General features: G+C 40.4%; 1 protein-coding gene and 1 long non-coding RNA gene across 2 annotated transcripts in view; both read left to right on the forward strand.

Moving 5' to 3' along the window:
• On the forward strand, window positions 1-6,171 carry LOC108447734. Its single transcript, XR_001863415.1, has 3 exons — window positions 1-13; window positions 2,432-2,494; window positions 6,145-6,171. It is a non-coding gene; the product is annotated as an uncharacterized LOC108447734 (long non-coding RNA).
• The window catches only part of COL15A1 (collagen type XV alpha 1 chain), a 116,341-nt gene that overhangs the window by 48,520 nt on the left and 49,161 nt on the right, over window positions 1-18,660 (forward strand). The window contains exons 8-12 of the mRNA XM_017738629.1: window positions 7,854-7,920; window positions 9,684-9,790; window positions 11,880-11,933; window positions 14,013-14,048; window positions 15,143-15,295. Of these exons, the coding sequence (XP_017594118.1) occupies window positions 7,854-7,920; window positions 9,684-9,790; window positions 11,880-11,933; window positions 14,013-14,048; window positions 15,143-15,295 (417 nt within the window). The remainder of the gene's footprint in view (window positions 1-7,853; window positions 7,921-9,683; window positions 9,791-11,879; window positions 11,934-14,012; window positions 14,049-15,142; window positions 15,296-18,660) is intronic.

An 18,660-nucleotide genomic window follows, 5' to 3' on the forward strand; every position in this document is an offset into this window, starting at 1 on the left:
AAATGGGTGACCCGTAAGTACTCATTTATACATATTTTGGTTAACTGAATTAAGAAAAACATAACTTTTTTTTTGAGGCTCTACTACATTGAGGCTTAAGCAGCGAAGTGCTTTCTTCATCTCATCTCTTTAGAAGACAGTTCTGGTGCTGTAGTTGACATCCTCAGATTGTCAAGCGAGCAAAATCCAGGTCTCTAAGAGAAATTTATGATTTCCCAGTTGCAAAGAAAGAGGCATGGCATGGCATGGCATGGCATGGCATGGCATGGCATGGCATAAGCAACTGTACCAGGAATTCAGCTCTGGTGAGGCTGGCTTTTTTTGCAGAGGGGAATTTCAAAAAGAGGACATACTCAGACTCCTTCTTGGGGGGGTGCTTCACTGACCCTCCATAGACACATGCTTCCATGTTGCCTGCTCCTAACCTCAGCTGCAATTAACTTTGTAGTTAATTGAGAGTACTTTTGATTTGAGATGTACCTCTCACCCCTTTACTCTTGTACAGTAATTTGACTGCATCTTCTGCTTCTTCATTCCTGCTTTCCTTTATCTGCGTTCCTCTACTTTACCCTTCTCTGTCACATTTGCTGTCTTCTTCCTGGGGTGTTCCTTCCCAGCTTCTCCAGACAACTCCCATGGCTGGGTCAGTTCACCACAAGCTGCTGATAGCCTGCACACGCATCCTCTGTGGTGAGGTACTGCTCAGCAATGCACACAATAACAAACCCGTAGATGTCATATTCTGTGCATGTCTCAGCTGCTCTTGTGTATCTGTCTTCTGCTGATGCTCTACTGCCTGGCTTCTTTGTTTCCTTTCTCATTTGTTTGTTGCTACCACTTTGTGCATCTTTCCCCTCTCTAAGACCTTACCACCCAGAGGTTGTCACCGTTCCCATGTCTGCTCCTCTTTTTCTATACTAATATGTGCCACTGCTGGGAGCTTCCTGACCCTTCCTTGTCCCCTGCAACTGAACCTCAAATGAAACTGGTGTGCTTTAAGATATTAGAAAAATAATTCAGTAGTCATTCGTTGCATGCATTATTGAGCTCCTTCCTGAATGCTGCCTTCAGACAGTGGTATGTTCAAAGAAATGTAGCTAAGTTTGCAAATATTTAGCCAAAACTCAGGCTATGTGTCTTTAGGGTGTTTTTGGACAAGAAGTTTATGTTTTATGTATTAACAGAAGCCTGACTACTTTCATGCAGCATATCTTCAAAGAAAATTCTATGAAACCAATATGTCTTAGAGAAAATTCTTCAAATGTAATTCAAATGCTTCAAAACCAATTGTCTTGTCCTTGTGAAAACAATCCTATTTTCTATCATAGACGTCTTGCGACATTGCCTTGTATTTTTTGTAGCTACTCTTTCATCCATGAGCATCTAGGTTCCAATTTTACATATACCCATGCAACTTTACTATTGGTTTGATGGGGCTTCACTCAGCAATGAAATTAGTATGTTCTACATTTATGTTGGTCATGCGTTTGCTACTTTTCTATGAACCCGCTACCCATTACTCTACAGGAAAAATCATCCTAGGAAAAAAACCCACCCTTCAGTCTTAGAGATACATTTTTCTCCCTAATGACTTTATATAACCCTTTTTTAAAATTAGGGCACTCCTGAAATTTTTCCAGTAGAGTCCATTACCACAGCTGTCCAGATTCCCAAAATGCCAATGGGAAAATACTATTTATTTGCCTTCTGAATATTTTCTTGAGTGTCCTAACTGAATTCATAAGCAGCCCCATTTTATAATAGCACTGACTTTAAAGCTGGCGGGAGTTCTTTCTAGCCAATGAACAAGCCTCTATAGGAAGAGCATATGCATGCTATATGTAGGTAATATGAAGATATAAAGAAGGGTAATTTGGGATTCATTTGACTGGTGAAGTTTAGAATGGAAAATGGGGTGAAATGCTATCTAGTATCCCACATTACCTGTCAGATGCATGTCCTCAGGAAGGATCCTAGTTGGTAGAAACTTAATAGATGCAGGTTGGTTAAGACAAAAAAAATGTTTTAGTAGATGATGGGAGCAGCCTTAGGTTAATGGTATGATTTGGTGCACTCAGAGCAGCAGTTGGAAGTAGTGTGTTACAAAGATTAGTTTTAAAAATCCTCGCCATCAGTGCTGTGGTGGTCCTGTTGGCACTCTGTCAAATCCAAATGCAGCCTGGGAGTGTTTCCATCTGTACCCCCCAAACAGGCTTCCCTGTCACTTGGTTGTAGGAAGAGTAGATGTGGTGAGAGGCACATTCTGGGCACTGCCAGGGGCATTCTATGCCAAGTCCCACACCTCCTCCCACTGCACAAACCAAGAGTTAGAATCTAGCACCCTTACATCCAGCCTCTGCTGCTAAGTGTACAGCTGTTCAACCAACATGAAAGAAAATGTCTAATTAAAAAGTTTTTTTTTTCCTTTTAGGGTAAAGATGGACTTCAGGGGTTGCCAGGACTGAAAGGAAAAGCAGGCCCAAAAGGTGAAAAGGTATGTGTCCTGTTAATACCCAACAATCAATCAGATACTATATATTCTTGGACATGTACTAATTTGGTACACTCTGAGAGAGAAACAAAAATATGGAATCACAGGAAGAATTTAAACATCCTACTGTTCATCCATGAACGGCTGGATGTCACCATAACAGAATCATAAGTATTTTTCAAGGATGCAAATAAACTTCATCAGTAGAAAAAGTTGGGAATTCACAGGAGAGCTAAGGAAGATGTATTGAACACTTAATAAAGAAAAGTCAGTTGTTGTCCATATCTGCTCTGGGCAACTTACTCTACTGGCTAAGTGATTTAATGGAAGCAGTACAATCACTCTTAGGAAATGAACATAATTGAAATAAGAGTTAAACCATCTGAAGTAACAGCTTGTATCTCTTCTGAGATGAAGTGAGATATAATGGATTAATCTATTATTAAAATACATGTTGTACACAAAGTTGATATACAGGTAGTAACTCCAAGTGTCAAATTAATAATCCCTTTCATCTGTTTAACAAAACAATACAGACTTCAAAAACACACAAACATGACCCATATAAATCTCATCTATTCAGATTCAGTTTTAAATGATCCAGAATCATTTCAAAGGTAAAATTAGTCTCCAGTACAGGAATCAGGTCACGAGATTGAATGGCAACCCCCCATCTCTATGTCCAGCTGTAATGGAAAGATGTGTTGGGCAGAGGGTTCTCATAAGCTGAAGAGAAGTAAAGGCATGTGGGGAGCATCTCAGGTACAGCATGATGGGGACACGCCTGCTCTCCTCTGGGACCTGTGTCAGGTACATGTTCACAAAACCAGGCAGCATGGGAGACAAACAGGAGGACTTACAAGTCCATGCAGAGTCACAGGACTACCACCTTTCAGAGGTTACAGAGACATGGTGGGATTGCTCACAACTGGAGTGCTATAGAGTGTGGATACAGGCTCTTCAGGAAAGATAGGCTGGGAAGGCAGATTATCAGTAAGACATTATATCAGTTGTCAACAGGTATTACAGGCACCTAAATGTCATTTGACACGTAGCTTCTTAGGTTTCCTTCAAATCTGCTTTGGTCCTTCTTGTGACCAGAGTTATTTCTAGGGTGCTTGGTACTGATGTAAGTAATTCATGTGTAGGAAGGAAACCATAAAATCAGTCAGGACGCTTTCAGTGGAAACAATGGAAAAGATGTTCAAATTATGGCTGTTTACATTTCTTCTATTTATAAGCTAGGGGCAAATTAGCAAATGCATTTTACTTTGCAGCTGCTACAGCCGCAGCTCCTGTTAGGTGACCACTCCAATCTTCAGCAACAAGTGCTGCACCTACACTGCCAAATGGAACAGGCCCAGGAACTGACTGATTTGCTGATGGTTCAGACTTGCAGGCATGGTCCCTGACAGTGTTTTGGCCTGTATTAAATAGACCTCGCTCAGACAATGCCTCAGGGGTAGCATCAGTTGTTAACTGCTCCCAGTATGCTGCAAGATGAGACTGTGCGTAGGTTGGCTCTGTACTCCTCCAGTGCCATCCCAGTAATCTTTTTTCAAATACTCATGCTGATGGATTTCAGTATATTTCTAGCTTTATTTCATGCAAAATGCACAAAAAAACATACTCAAAATACTAGCTTTGAACATGCAGGGCTAAAAGGAGTCCCAGAGCCAAGTACTTAAGCACTGTGAGCCCAGCCAGGCTGTTCTAGCTGACCTCATGGCCAAAGGCCACCCAGCCTTAGTTTATTGATCAGAGTAGCCACCAGAAGGAGAACATTTCAGCAGCAGGAGAGACAGCTTAGCTGTAGAGAGCAAAAGTTATATTGGAAAGGAAAATACTCCAGTAGTCTATTCCTGATTACCTTTATGGCTACTTTAGTAAAGACTTCTTAAGATTAGTTTTTTATTTAAAAACTGGACTAATATTTTCAAGGGACACTTAAAAGAGACATTGTGAAGTTAGCAAATGAGTGCTAAAAATCCTAATAGGTTCAAAAGCACTAAGGAAAGCTGACAGTTTCATATGCAGAGCTTTGTCTTGGCAATACTTTAAACAGACACAATTCCTGCAGTAAAAACAGGACAAACAAGAAGACACTGCTCTGTTTCTCTATTACACATGTGAATTATTTTTAAGTTATCAGTTGTTCAGAAAATTGTTTCAATATCCAAATCAGTGTGATTTCCTAGGCCTGGCTGTGTTGGTAGGGTGAGCGAAGCTTTAAGAATTGATCTGTAAACACACACAAAAATTCAAAACAGTTATGCTGTCCAAGCACAGTCAACACTTTCCCCAGTATAATAATATCTAAATTTCAGGAACAGTAGTAGGATCCACCTTCTTCTTTCTGGTTCTTCTCATTGAAAATGGAAAGCCAAGAATGAATGGGGCACTACACATCAGTGGAGAGTGGGCAGCTGCCTGTCACTTTTCCACTGTGGTCCGTGTTCTGTGTAGAGATACAGCCATGAGATGCTCCTTGGGAATGGATACAGTTAGGCTTCCTAAAACTGGCTGTGACCCAAATACGAGATCTGGGGTTTTTGTCTTCCTTGCAGTGCACACAAAGTGGAAGAAATTGCATGAAAGCAAGCACCAAACACTGCCAGAAACTAATATAATAGTCATTGGAAAAAAAGTGAAGGATGTGTTAAAATGAATGAAGAGCATCTGTAAATGAACACACTGGCAGACAGGGAAAATAGCCCCAAATTAATTAAACACATTCTCTGTGGATCTGACTGAAGTATCACTATAGAAACCATTCGACAAAGCCACAGGGAACAAAGAGCTCAATGAATACATTTATCTAATGGACTCTGAAGCATAAAGAACAAGTGACCAAGAAGCAGTTAAAAGTCAGTGTTTCCTGCTATGTAACTGAATATGTGAATTTAGAGAATTAAAATGCTCATAAGCCCAGATAGCAAATTGGCAGTTTAGAGGGTAAAGCATAGATCAGTAGAGGCAAAACCTCAACTCTTGACTTGAGTGAAAAATACTGGACTTGAGCAGAAAAGTTATTAAAAGTCATAAACATAAGCTGAAGCAGTTCAAACTAACCTCAGCAAAATGTCAGAGGTGATGTAAGAAAGACAAAGTATAAGAAATGGTAGTAATTATGGAAGGAAATGACACATATTTGAACAGGGTCTTTCGTTGTGTTGGCAATAGGTAAAGGTCAACACATAGAAGAAGAATCATGTCATGGTGGTATTGAAAAAAGATTACAGAGGGTAGCAATAAAATCAAGAAATTTACAGATTGAGTACCATGGTGTGACCATGCTGACTACTTATTGATTTATTTATTTATTGGGAGGGCCATATATAATGTACCTTAAAAATGCAAGAGCCACAGTTAAACCTTACTCTGGAAAGACATATGTGCTGCCTAATGCTGTTAACACTGCTTGTACATTTGCAAATTCATTGCAGAAGTTAGAAAAGGAGGAGTTCTTTCTTCCATTGCCAATGCAAAGATCATGTTTCTTGGGAGCGTGTCTTAGAAATTAACAAAGTTCAACCCTGCTCATAGCATCTAAGCAGTCACTCTTGTGACTGGAAATCCACACAGATTGCAGCTAGTGCTTATAGTCTTTATATGGCTAAATCCTTGTTGATTTATCTTAATTCCCATTTCAGGGTGATCCTGGTGAGGGATTGCCAGGACCCCCTGGACTTCCAGGACCTGCAGGACCATCTGCTCCTTCCAGAGGATTAGTGAGTATTTGGGGTTCTCTGTCAATGAGCTCAGCTTGCCACAGAGGAATCCAGAACTAAATAGGAGGTTTTCTCTGGGAAAGCAGCCTGACTGCCACAGAGATAATCATGTTTTCTAAAACATTCATGCCGAAATGCAAATAAATGTCTGACTGAAGTGTGTGAATTCTGTAAGCTACATAAACACCCAGTATTCCCACTTTAAAATGTCAGTGGATGTGTGTGCTCTCCTGTGCAAAAGCAACAATATATGGGAGAACATGAAACAAAAATTTCCACAAAAAGGCATTATAAACCTGAATTATTAATTTCTTCCTGCTACTGAACAGAGAAATGGTTTGACAGTCAGTTATGTTTGCTGTCATTAAATACTAGAACACATATCAACATGATAACAGTGTTTGTATTTTGAATGCTCAGTACTCAGGCAATGTTAAAGAATAAGTTTCAAATCCATCTTTCTGCTGTACTTGGACTTTTCCCACTATGTCTATGAGGATACATGTGCACGCAGCTAAAGAAGGAATCTGGCCTGAATTCTCAGTTCATGGTGTGAGAGCTGATTTTACACGTAGACATAATTCACCACTGACACAGTGGAAATCCTGTGGTGGACTTTCAAAGAAAACCATCTCTCACATTGGGTATTGTGAGTATTTAACAAGACAGTTTGAAACATATTCCACTGGCCAAAATGGATTATATGCTCCCCTGATTCTGGGCCTGTTGAATTATGCCAATATATTTCTGCAGCATAAAAACAGAGTAACAGTGTTCTGCTGCACTATTGAGCCTGCACTGATGCTGACTTCGATAGACCAGCTCCAGATCCCTAGGACAAGGTGCTCCAGTCCAACAGTTTCACCCAGTCAAAGGCCACTTCCATAAATGTAGCAGTGAACACCAAGTCCTACACTGCCTTTACTTTCTTGTTCTCTGTGACAGCAAGTTTCAAGGCCTTTTATTCTGTAGTGATGTGGAAGTCTCAGTGCAGCCAAGGAATGCATCCTCACCTCTCATGCATTTGAAACATTAGCTTTGGTACTGTGATAGGTAGTGCTTCTCTCTGTGCTTTTCTTTGTAGTTTGCAAAATGTACACAACTATGAAACTCACCAAGGACTAAACACTGTTTTCTCAACAGAAGGTTTTAGAAAGGGCTTCAGTATATTGATATATCTTTATAAAAGTCATCTTTTTGATTCCAGTTGCAGGAATCTCAGAATCTGGCTTTTTAAATAAGGGGCACATTGTAGGAAACTGGGGTTATTTGTAAGGTCTTCATTTTAGGATATTCTTAATGTTGGCGGGTGTCTTTCTGAAGTTAAAATTTTTCTGAGATATTACTTCAGTTCACTTAAACAGTCACATAGCATGTGTGTCCTGCAGGACAATTATTACTGTGCTCATAGAGCACCTGCAGGTAAATACAGTGCTCAGTGACTAGAGAAGAAGATGGTATGAAACACCAGAAACATAAGTGAAATGTTTTTGTTGTATTATAATTTATTTTACCGGTGACAGACTGCTGTAAGGATATTGATGGTAGCTGTATTTCCAGTAAATGTCAGTGATACTTGCATTAGTCATCTTTAGAACCAATAATTCAAAACCGAATTCTCCTAATTTCAGAATAGACTCGAACCTGAAGAATCAGGTTCTGGAGATACTGACAGAGAGACTGAGATTTTAAGGGTAAGTATATATTCATATTTCTCCTAATAAAGAGCTTTATTTTACTCGTGCAAGTTGTAGAAGGTCAATTTCACAATGCAAGTTTTATACATGCTTAATTTACAGCATTTGTAGGGTTTCATTTCAAGATGAGAAAAGGCCTAAGAGCTTGTGAGTGGGGAAGAAGTATGAGACAGAAGCAGGCCAACAAAGAAATAATGGCAAGAGGACTTTTTAAAATGAGAAAATGCTTTTAATCTGACTATGAGAAGACAGTAAAGAGGAGAGACAGGTGAATCATAGATTCATAGAAGCACAGAAAGACCTTAAATGTCATCTTGTTCCAGTGCCTCTGCCATGGGCAGGGAAGCCTTCCACGAGACCAGGTTGCTCAGAGCCCCATCCAACCTGGCCTTGAACACTTAAAGGGATGGAGCATCCACAGCTTCTACAGACAACCTGTTCCAGTAACTCACCACCCTCACAGCAAAGAATTTCTTCCTAATATCTAATCTAAACCTACTCTCTGTCAGATTGCCCCTTATCCTGTTACTACATATCCTTGTAAACCAACCCTCTCCTGTTCTCTTGTAAGCCACCTTTAGTCAGTGCAAGGTGCTATATGACCCTAGTCTTTGCTTTTTTTGAATTTGGAGGACCTGTTTAAAAAAATAAGTGTGCCTGTATGACATGCTTTATGGTGCAGCTTTCTGGTGAACGGAACATCAGTAACCCTGCAGATTTCTGAGTTCCTTATGGTTCCTATGAAGTCCAGGATGCTACAGCATGGAGGCATCTGCTTTGCAACACAACTAGCGATATTTTTAATTCTCTCAAGCTGGTTTCTGCCTCTGGATTTCTTTTCTGTTTTTTGGGTTTTTTTCCTCAAAAGTGCTTAATGCCTTATTCTCAAGGCCCTTCAGGAGATAATTGCCACATGCTGGAAGTTAGCTATCTTGCCTAATATAGGAGCCTCTTTAGATGCCCTTTGTAGGTAACAAGACAGGGGAGTCTCCTGCAGAAGGCCCTGTTTACTGTACTGAAAATCCAAGATGACCCTCTTCCTGACAGAATCCTGTATGTGGCTCTAAGTCAGAATTAAAGATTTCCTGACTTAAAGTGCCATGGCCCAAAATTTCAAGCTCTTCATGTTTGCCTGCTAATGCAATCAGTAACACATATGGGCTTGCACATGAGAGGGAATAATTGCAAATGTACTGTTTCTCCTAAAGTAACATTTCATTCACTTAATTCAATTTAAATACCTCTGCTCATGTCTGTGAGATCTTTAGAGTGGAGGCCAGTTCTACAGCATTAAGCATGAATAGATATTATCAGTGCTCTAGCAATAACATGGTGAAATCTTATGAAATGGTAGAGAAAAAACCAACCGCTTCCCTCAGTACAATGATCCCTTGGTTTCGTTATGGTTAGGTCTCTTATCACCAGGTTGATCCTTAGGATATGTCTGAGATATTCACTGGGCTACAGAGAGCTGACACAAAATTTTTTGGTTTTCAATTTCTTGCTTGCTGATGCGTCCTATGAGGTGGCACAGGTCAGAGAGCACAGGTGAGGGAGGTCAGTGTGACCCCATGTAAGGATGTATCTGTGAAACTAAAATTGGTTCTCAGTGAAGCAGAAGTGGGGTAGAAACCCAAGCTGAGTTTTACGAGCCTGAACAGCCTTATGTGAGCTCTTTCCTGTTCTACGGATATAGAAATGAACCTGGCTAGGGTAATTTCTAACAGTCCTGCTGATTTATCCAGGGTCTTCCTGGGCCACCAGGCCCTCCAGGACTGCCTGGTCTTCCAGGAAAGCCAGCACCTGATTCAGGTGTAGGACCTCCTGGGTCACCAGGAGAAGATGGAGCTTCTGGGGAACCAGGCCCTGAAGTGAGTACCCTTTTGTTCACAAATATTGATGTTGTTTCTGTCCTGCAACACTAAGTTCTAAGACTTACAGTTTGTATAATTCTTAATAAAATTGGAGAATATTTTTAATTTAAGAGCTTGGATCTTACCCGAGTTTTTTACCAAAAAGAAAAAACAACACCAAAAACCAGAAAATTTTTGTTAATGAAATCACATTACTGCACAGCAGTAATGTACATTTGACAGACAGATACTGGTAAATCTGGACCAGAATAAATTAAAAGTAAGAATGCTTTTGCCAACACTGAATAAGACTAAGTATTAGTTTTCCTGTGGTGCTTTCAGGAAAATGAAGTTTGCTAAATCACCTACATAAGCCACAGAGAATTTCTAGAATAAACTGAATTTTCCTCTTTTCTCTTCCTTCCTTTTCTTCAGCTAGGTAGAAACACTTATTCCTGTGGACATGTGAAATGTAGTTCTACTGTAAAAAATGTTGCTAAAGTTCGACTTGCAAATAAATCCTCAATAAAGTGTTTTCTTCAGTGAAGAAAACCAATTTTTTTTAGCATTGAACAGCTCTGAGAATCCTCTCTGGAACTATGAGATTAGCTCAGTTGGTTGGAGCATGGTGCTGTTAAAGCCACAGTTGTGGGTCTGATCTCTGTGCGGGCCATTCATCTAAGAGCTGCACTCAGTGATCCTTGTGGGTCCTTTCCAATTCAGAATAATCTCTGATTCCATATATTTACTAATACGGTTCCTTTATTCCCTATCAGCCACCTGCCAGTAGAAGTTGTTCTCAGGACTAGATTTGGCCTGTAAATTCATGCCACCCTCAGGGTGAGTCACCATTTCTGTACCTGACAAGGTGTAATTAGCATATATCAAGGAAGTGTATGGGTGGCAGGTGTTAAAAAGGAGATCTCACTATACCTCAGTTGTCTTGGAGGATGTTTTTTTGAGGATAACCAAGTTGGGATTTGATACAAAATCTAAAAAGTGTTTGTCCATCCAGATGGAAAGCAGCATCTTTTGAGCAGAAGGAAATTAAGCACCCAAAATCTTTAATATGGGATTCAAGACGCATGTCCACGGGAAGCCAATGAAACCCGTTGTTCTCTACTGATTGTAATATGGATGGCAGTATAAATTTAAAAATCTGAAATAACAGATTTCATCTAACTGCTAAGCTCCCAACAGTACCTTTTTCTTTTCTGAATCCAAGACAGATGAAATTCTATTGAGGATTACAACTGTAATTTTAAGAAAATCCATTGGCAAGTCTTATAAAGTAGACATTGTTACCCTAATGTTTTATTGACTACATTCAATAAAGTGCAGTGTTAGATTAAAAGGTCCTCTATAACACCTTCTTTGTAATTCAAAATGTACTTTCAACTTTCCTGACTGTGGCTGTTTCTATATCTTTAGATTATAAATTAATTCAAATGGTCTAGGACATAGTACTAAAATTTGCCATAAAAGAATAATGCAAAAGCATGGGGAGGTTAGGCCCAGACTCTGTTCCCATGTGAGGGTATCACTGGAGTTGTGTGAATCAAGAACACTGTCAACCCACTGGCTTTTCTGTTTGCAGTGACACAGAAGTCTCCTGTTTGACACCATTCCCTCCATATCACAACTGCTTTTAATGATTCTGCCATACAGAAAACCTGGCCACTTCTGATTTTGTCAACACCAAGGTTTCCTCAGCTGTTGTCTAGCACTGGCATTGCCAAAAGTGTGGATAACTGAGGTGCCTGGGGATTTCAACCCCTTCGTGTCTTTTACAGGATTGTCAACACCTGCTTGGATAGCACCATTATTTTTCATGCTAATGTTATATTTACACTATGCTGAGTTTTATTTTCATTTATTATTTTATTATTGTTGTATAGTTTCCTATTAAAATATATTTAAATATTGGTTTGATACAAAGCCAAACTCTCAGAAGACAAGAAATAAAGGTGTTACAACTTAGTGGCATGAGGTGCTGCACATTAGTCTTTCATAATGCTGTATCATCAGTTGGTCCAAAATACTCACACACATGTTCTAGAAATCGGGCTCTCAAGTGGCACCTGCTTTAGATTTACCGTCATTGCAGGGTCCTCCTGGCCGTGATGGAGTGGCTGGCCCACCAGGATGGAAGGGAGAAAAGGTGAGTTAAATGTCTCTTGCTCCTACTTCAGTGGAAAATCTTCGCCAATTCTAGGCTGTAAAAATCATAAACAGTTGTCCCTGCAACAGAAGAGCATCTGGCTTCAATATTTTTTAATGGAATCCAGATACTAATGGTTTATTAGAGCACATCTCAAAAGGCATATTCAGAAATCAGAATTTCCTATTGGATACTGTCTCATTTTCTGCAGCATGCAATATTCGATATGCAGTACGAACTACTCTGTTGTGATGTGCCATTCAAAAGCCAGTCATGACTGGGCTCAGACAGGTGAGTCTGTAGTGGGAAAGAGAGAACTCCAGTTAGTCCAGCCTGGCACAGAGTCACAGCACATTATATGACAGGGGAGAAGAGCCTGAAGGAGCACAAACCATTTAATCTGGCAAACAGGAGACAAAGCCATGGCCTACCCTGGCTGGATACCAGGTGCCCACCAATGAAGGACTGATGGGTCAAGATAAGGACCAAGAGATCACTCAGCAATTACTGGCACAGGCAGAACAGACTTGACTTGGGGAAATTAATCTAACCTATTGCTAATCAAAACGCCATTTTAAGCACCATTTTTTTACACCCCACTTCAAGAAGGATGTGGAGAAAACCGAGGCAAAGACTACAAGACAATTTCATCCTCCAGTGAGCTTCAAAAACACATGTTACATACAAGAACTTGCAAGTAAATTCCCAAGGGTACATTGTAAGGTCACACACTGTAAGGGAAATGAAAAGGCAAGTCTTAAATGACCAGAATATTGATTTCTTTTTATCTCTGGAGGCTGAAGTTTTTGAGTTGTGGTATCAAAAGCCTGAGGTCGGTAAAAGTGCAGCACACATGGGAACCAGCAGCTATCCAGAAAGTGCAGCATGTGTGTTATAAAGCAGGCACCTGAAACCTGGGTCCATTGTAATCAGTGGTGTGTGTTTTACATGAGGGAGCCCAAGAACAGAAAGAAGTCTAGCTGAAGTAAACTGAACATGAATTGTATATTATAGGAAGAGATTGATGTGGAAAAAGAAGCAATTGGAAGAGAAATTAATTTTTTTTAAAAAATCATAACCCTCAAAAAAAAGGACTAAAATATTTTGCCTCACTGAGTCTGTCTGCTGCATTGTGTATATTTGATAAAAGTTCGATTAGAATTGAAGCACTATGTATTTGCACCTGCTCAGTACAAGTAAGTGTTTTTTTCATTTTTGCTATTTTCTTTTTCTGAAAACCCTGCTTTAATTTATATTGCACTATCTGTTTTGATCATAATTCCAAATTAATCCAGAGAAGATTACAGGAACAACAGGATGCACTGAAAGTAAATTCAGTTTGTTCATTGGAGTGACACTTGACATGGAGTTTTGCCGTTGCTTTTAGAAAAAAACATTATTTTACTCCTGATGCTTATTCATTTTTTCAGACTTTACTCAATAAATATTTCTGCTGAATGAGTAAGGACAGGAGCTTGCCAAAATAAAAAATAATTCCACTAGATTCAGAGCAATTTGGAAAAGAATTATTTGCATGCATTATTATTGTCTTTCTGTCTATTCCATGGACTAGAAATGGAAAAAAACTGTATGCAAGTAAAGTGTATAAAAGCAAACCTTGATAAAATCTTGACTACTTCAGAGGAACCTTAAAATTTTCCTAGTTGTCACATCCTGTGTTTGGAAGGGTGCTCTAGACAACTTGAATGGGACCAGTTTCCTGTTCTCTTATATCCCACAAGAATTTTGACGTTTGTGTTCGGAAGCATGAGGATGTGACCTGAAATGCTTAATTCTGTGTCCTCCAAACCCTTAAAATCTGCAGCAATAATTGAAATACAAGATTGCGTCCAGTCAGCATACCAGACCAGAGCTATTAATGTGTTCTTGTAATTCCTGAATTATAGATTGTTTTTGACTGAGAGGTCTGATGTTCCAGATTAAGGGCTTCATGTAAAGGACATCAAATCAAACAACACAGAAATCTGTGGGCATTTTTATTAAGGAAGAATACCACAAATGTGTTTTTGTTGCCTAATAGTCTTATTCTAAGTATTTAGGACTGATCTTCTTTTACAGGGTGATCAAGGTCTACCTGGTTCTGCTGGTCCAAAGGTAACAAAAAGGACAGTGTCTTTATAGAATGATGGCATCACTGTGATACAGCACATTACTGAAAAGGGCTGAGAAATCTTTAAGATTATTATTGTGTAACCTAACGAAGTAGGCAAACCTGGTTTCTCAGTTGGCCAGAATGCTTCTCTATGAAGCATGGTGTAGTTGGTTAACCTTGGCTGGATGCCACTCTATCACCCCTTCCAAGCAGGACTGGGGAGAGAGAATAAGATGGAAAACAATTTGTAGAGATAAGGCAGTTTACAAAAGCAAAAAGGAAGTAGAAGTTCGCATGCATATAAACAAAGAGAAAAAAAGTTTAATCTCTACTTCCACTTCCCATCAGTGAGTAATGTTCAGCCACTTCCTGGGAAGCAGTTGCTCTGGAAGGCAAACACTGTAAAATAATGAATGCCCCCCAGTCCTCCTCCCTCCCTTTTATATCTGAGCTGACATCATATGGTCGGGAATATACCTTTGGTTAATTTGGGTCAGCTATTTTAGCCTAGTTGTGTCCCCTCCCAGTATACTGCCCACTCACAGCCCACTTGATGGGAGGAAGGGAGGAGGGGAGGAGAGCATGTTAAAGAGACAGCACTGATGCTGTGCCAATGCTGCTCAGCAGCAGACAAAACACTGGTGTGTTATCAACACCTTTCCAGCTACAAATGCAAAGCACAGCACTGTGAGGGCTGCTAAGGGAAAATGAGCTCCAGCTTAGCCAGAACAAATACACGTGACCAGAAGGTAGAGAGATGTGATACTCCCTCTCTACTCTGCCCTCATGAGAGCCCACCTGGAGAGCTGTGCCCAGCTCTGGGACCCCCAGCACAAGAAAGGCATGCACCTGCTGGAGCAAGTCCAGGGGAGGGCCATGAATATGGTCGGTGGATGACCTCCCCCTGGAAATGTTCAAGGCCAGGTTGTATGTGGTTTTGAGCAACCTGGTCTAGTGGAAGATGTCCCTGCCCATGGCAGAGGGATTGAAACTTGATGAGCTTTCCAACCCAAACCAGTCTGTGATCCTATAAATCTACTCACTTGCATCTAGATACGTATATTCAGTATATCAATAGACTGCATCTTTATTTTAGGGTGATACTGGAGTCACTGGATCAATAGGCCCCAAAGGAGAAGCTGGCCCTATTGGGTCTCCTGGAAAACCTGGACCACCAGGACCTCCTGGGCCTCCTGGGCCCCCTGGACCTCCTGGACCACCAGGACTAAGCTACAGCTTGGGATTTGAGGTATTTTTCTATTCTGAAGTTTGTTGTAACTGTGGATATATTTCCTCCAGAGTAAAGACAGTGACCACCTGTATATTTCATGGGTGTTTAAGGCTGAATTGATAACAGAGTAACTTGTTCTAGATTGAAATTTGCATTGGAGTGCAAATACAGAGATACATGTTGGTCATTTCTGACCTCATGACCTGTTCTACTTAGAACAAAAATGTTCTATTAAAAATATAAAATTGCAGATGTTACTTTTTCTACTTCTGAGGATAATACCCTCATAGCTTAAAAATATGAGATTGGGCAAGCTCAAGATGAGTTTTACATATAATTTGAGAACTGCTCATTTGGATAATGTTGTTGGAGCGGAAAGTGGCTTTGCAGTAAAGAAAGGCAAGGGAAGAATGCCCAGGTTCAAGAATTAGAGCTGCTGCATTAACATCTTTGGGAAGAGAGGTCAAGAAATTATCAATATCAATATTCATATTTGTGTCTTCCCTTTTCTTTTTCCTTTTTTTCCGTGCATCTTTCAATTCTAATTTAGCTGTTTTGCTCAGGAAAGTCTTTCCAAAGCTCTTTATGTCATGGGATATAATAAGGTTTGCACAGTAACACAGGGCAGTCTCATCAGAGAAGTAAAAATGTTTGACCAAAATTACTGGCCATCTGGAGAACTGCTGCAGTAAAGTGGTGGTGTTTAAAAGATACCAGTTTACTTGGCTGTTTCTCTTAATATCTACCCCATCTCTTCCGTATTTTTCTTTTCTTTACTCTACAGACACTTTGAGGTGTCACAGACCACTAATGCTTGTTTAGAGACCTAATTTGCTTTCTGATGTCTGACTAAAAAATGTTGTACTATATACAAAACTGGTTAATAACCTCACTGATGTCAGTGAATTTCAATGGACAAAAAATATCTCAAGCAGCTCACAAGTTCTTAATTGCCCGTACTGAAATTGTTAGCAAGGAACAGCATGAAGTCTAAGCACACAAACCTCCTCTGCCTTATCTTTGGCACACTACAAAGGCTGGTACAGTCTCTCCCCTGAATAAATACCTACTAATCTCAGAATGAGTAAAGGACCACTGGCAAATCATATCTTCTTCCCAGGCCTGGTCTGAGTTTTAGCCCAGAATGATGGCTTCTCTGACTTCCAGTCATCTTCTGTGACCTGTGAGGACCCATTCTTAAGAGATTCTCCACTTTTCCCTATTCACACTATTTGAGCAGAAGGCAACATGCCCCTATTACGTCAACAAAGAGTTGTCCTGAAATTAGGTGCGTAGGATCAAACTCTGCCACTTTTAATACTTAAGTCTCAGAGGAGCAAACTTAGCAGATGAGCAGGAGAGAGTGAAAACTAGGAGTCTCCTCTTTTATGGATGCATATGCAGAAAGATCTAACTGCAGTAACAGTATCTTGACTGGCTTCATCTTGAACTTTATCTAGTCCAAACAAAATTGGCATGAATGTCGTTTTCCTGAGAGGAATACTACTGTAAACAGGCTTGCTAGCTGTAGCTGATCTTTTGGATGCCCACCCCTGCCATCTGTTGAGGCAGCACCATGGTCTGCCAGTTTGTTAGGGTGACACTACCTTTTGGGTGGCAGTCTGTTTATTGCTGTAAGGCTGTTTCTGCAAAACACTCCTGTTAGCACTTGTTAGCATCTGTGATCAGCTATGTGCAAAAACCAAATGGCATGGTGTTTGCTGGCACTTATGCTTGCCAAAAGAACAGTTTGAGCTGCAGAAGGTACCTGGTAAACCCATTAAAAACATGCAGATGTCAAAAGAGATGATGTGTTATATAAAGCAGGCATCAAGCACTCTCTTAAAGGGAAAAACAGACTGGCACAGTGCAGTCAAGGGAAAGGACCCAGAAACACAGTTTGTGGTTTACCCTAAGCAGTGAGTGTTTGGTTAAAAAGGCCAAAGAGAATATGAGGAGATTTTCTGCTGGTATTTGATACACTCATTGCTGATGGAGGAGCAGAATGGAAGTCTGAATAACATTCAGTCAATCTCAGGTGAAGTGGCACAAATGGTCTTTTGCCTTGGTCCACCAAAAAGAAGGAACTGATTCCAGCTGTGCATTCCTTCTGCTTCTCTTACTCCTGTGGAGTTGGCAGAAATGGTTAGAAGAACAGGATCTATCTTTTGCAGTGGAGTAAGGTCAGCTGGTGTTTTCCATACCTTTGGTGTAAAGCTGTCATTCGATAGCAGCTGAAGGTCATCTAACTGGTGTCTCACCCTTTCCCTTTTCACCTTTTCCTGAGTGCATCACAACTGTGCTAAGCTGGGCCATTTCAAGTCACCAACGGGCAGGAAGATAAGTAGGCCAGGAGTATGCATCCTCTAAACATGGTAAGCTGACACAAGGGCTTGTCATCACTAGGAGGCAGAGATTCTCCTTTGCTCCTGTTTCTTCTCCCATCTGCAGACATTCTTGGCACATGCCTGCCCTTCACACGCACTAAGATTCAGTATTCCATCAATTCTTCTGCAACCCAATACAATTTACTAAAATTTTAGAGAACACTTGTACCCCAAAAGTAACATATTTTCTGCCATTTTAGTCATCTAAAGGAAAGTGAGGGGATTCAACACATGACGCTGATGTTGCAAATGAAGGCTGTGTGGCTGTGAGTAACAAAGTGAAGAAAAGAAAGATTAAGATTTTCCCTTTTCAGAAAAAGGAAACAATTAAGCCAGCACAGCTGCAACTAAAACTACAGCTTAAAGCAAATGGACAGTTCCCGGCTGGCATGGTTCATCCAGATGTTTTGAAGCACAGTCTGACAAGTTTAGACTAGGCACAAGCCAAGGGATAGGAACATGATAGGTGCTGGGGCTGAAACAACAATTAGGGCAGCCTGCAGTTTTATTTCTTGGCTGCTTTGGAATTGCTAGCTCCTGCTTCTGCCATGGATCTGGAATGTCATAGAACAATGAAAGCTGGAGGGAGGTTGCTGCTTTCTGTGTAGTTTCCTGTAAAACTATTAGAAAATCTCCATGGGAAATACGGAGGCTGCTCTCAAGGACTCCCACTACGCGGAGACTTGTTTCTGAAGCAGAGGTTAATGGAAATGGACAGTGGGCTGAAGCAGATGACCTATAATGAAAGTCTCAGGTAACTGAACTTGCTTAGTCTGGAGAACACTTAACCTTCATCTCTGGAATGTTCCGAGGCCTGAGGTTCCAAAGCCCTAAATGACCTGATTGTAATTCAGTGTTGACACCGCATTCGACAAGAAGATGGGGCAGGCAGCCTCTGAGAACCCTTTCAACATAATTAATTCTACAATTCGATGGTGGAAATTTTATTTCTCCTCAATTTCATTAAGCAGTATTTTAGGCCGGAGTTCAACATTC

Source organism: Corvus brachyrhynchos, unplaced genomic scaffold (genome assembly GCF_000691975.1).
Source record: "Corvus brachyrhynchos isolate BGI_N302 unplaced genomic scaffold, ASM69197v1 scaffold146, whole genome shotgun sequence".
NCBI classification, from domain to species: Eukaryota; Metazoa; Chordata; class Aves; order Passeriformes; family Corvidae; genus Corvus; species Corvus brachyrhynchos.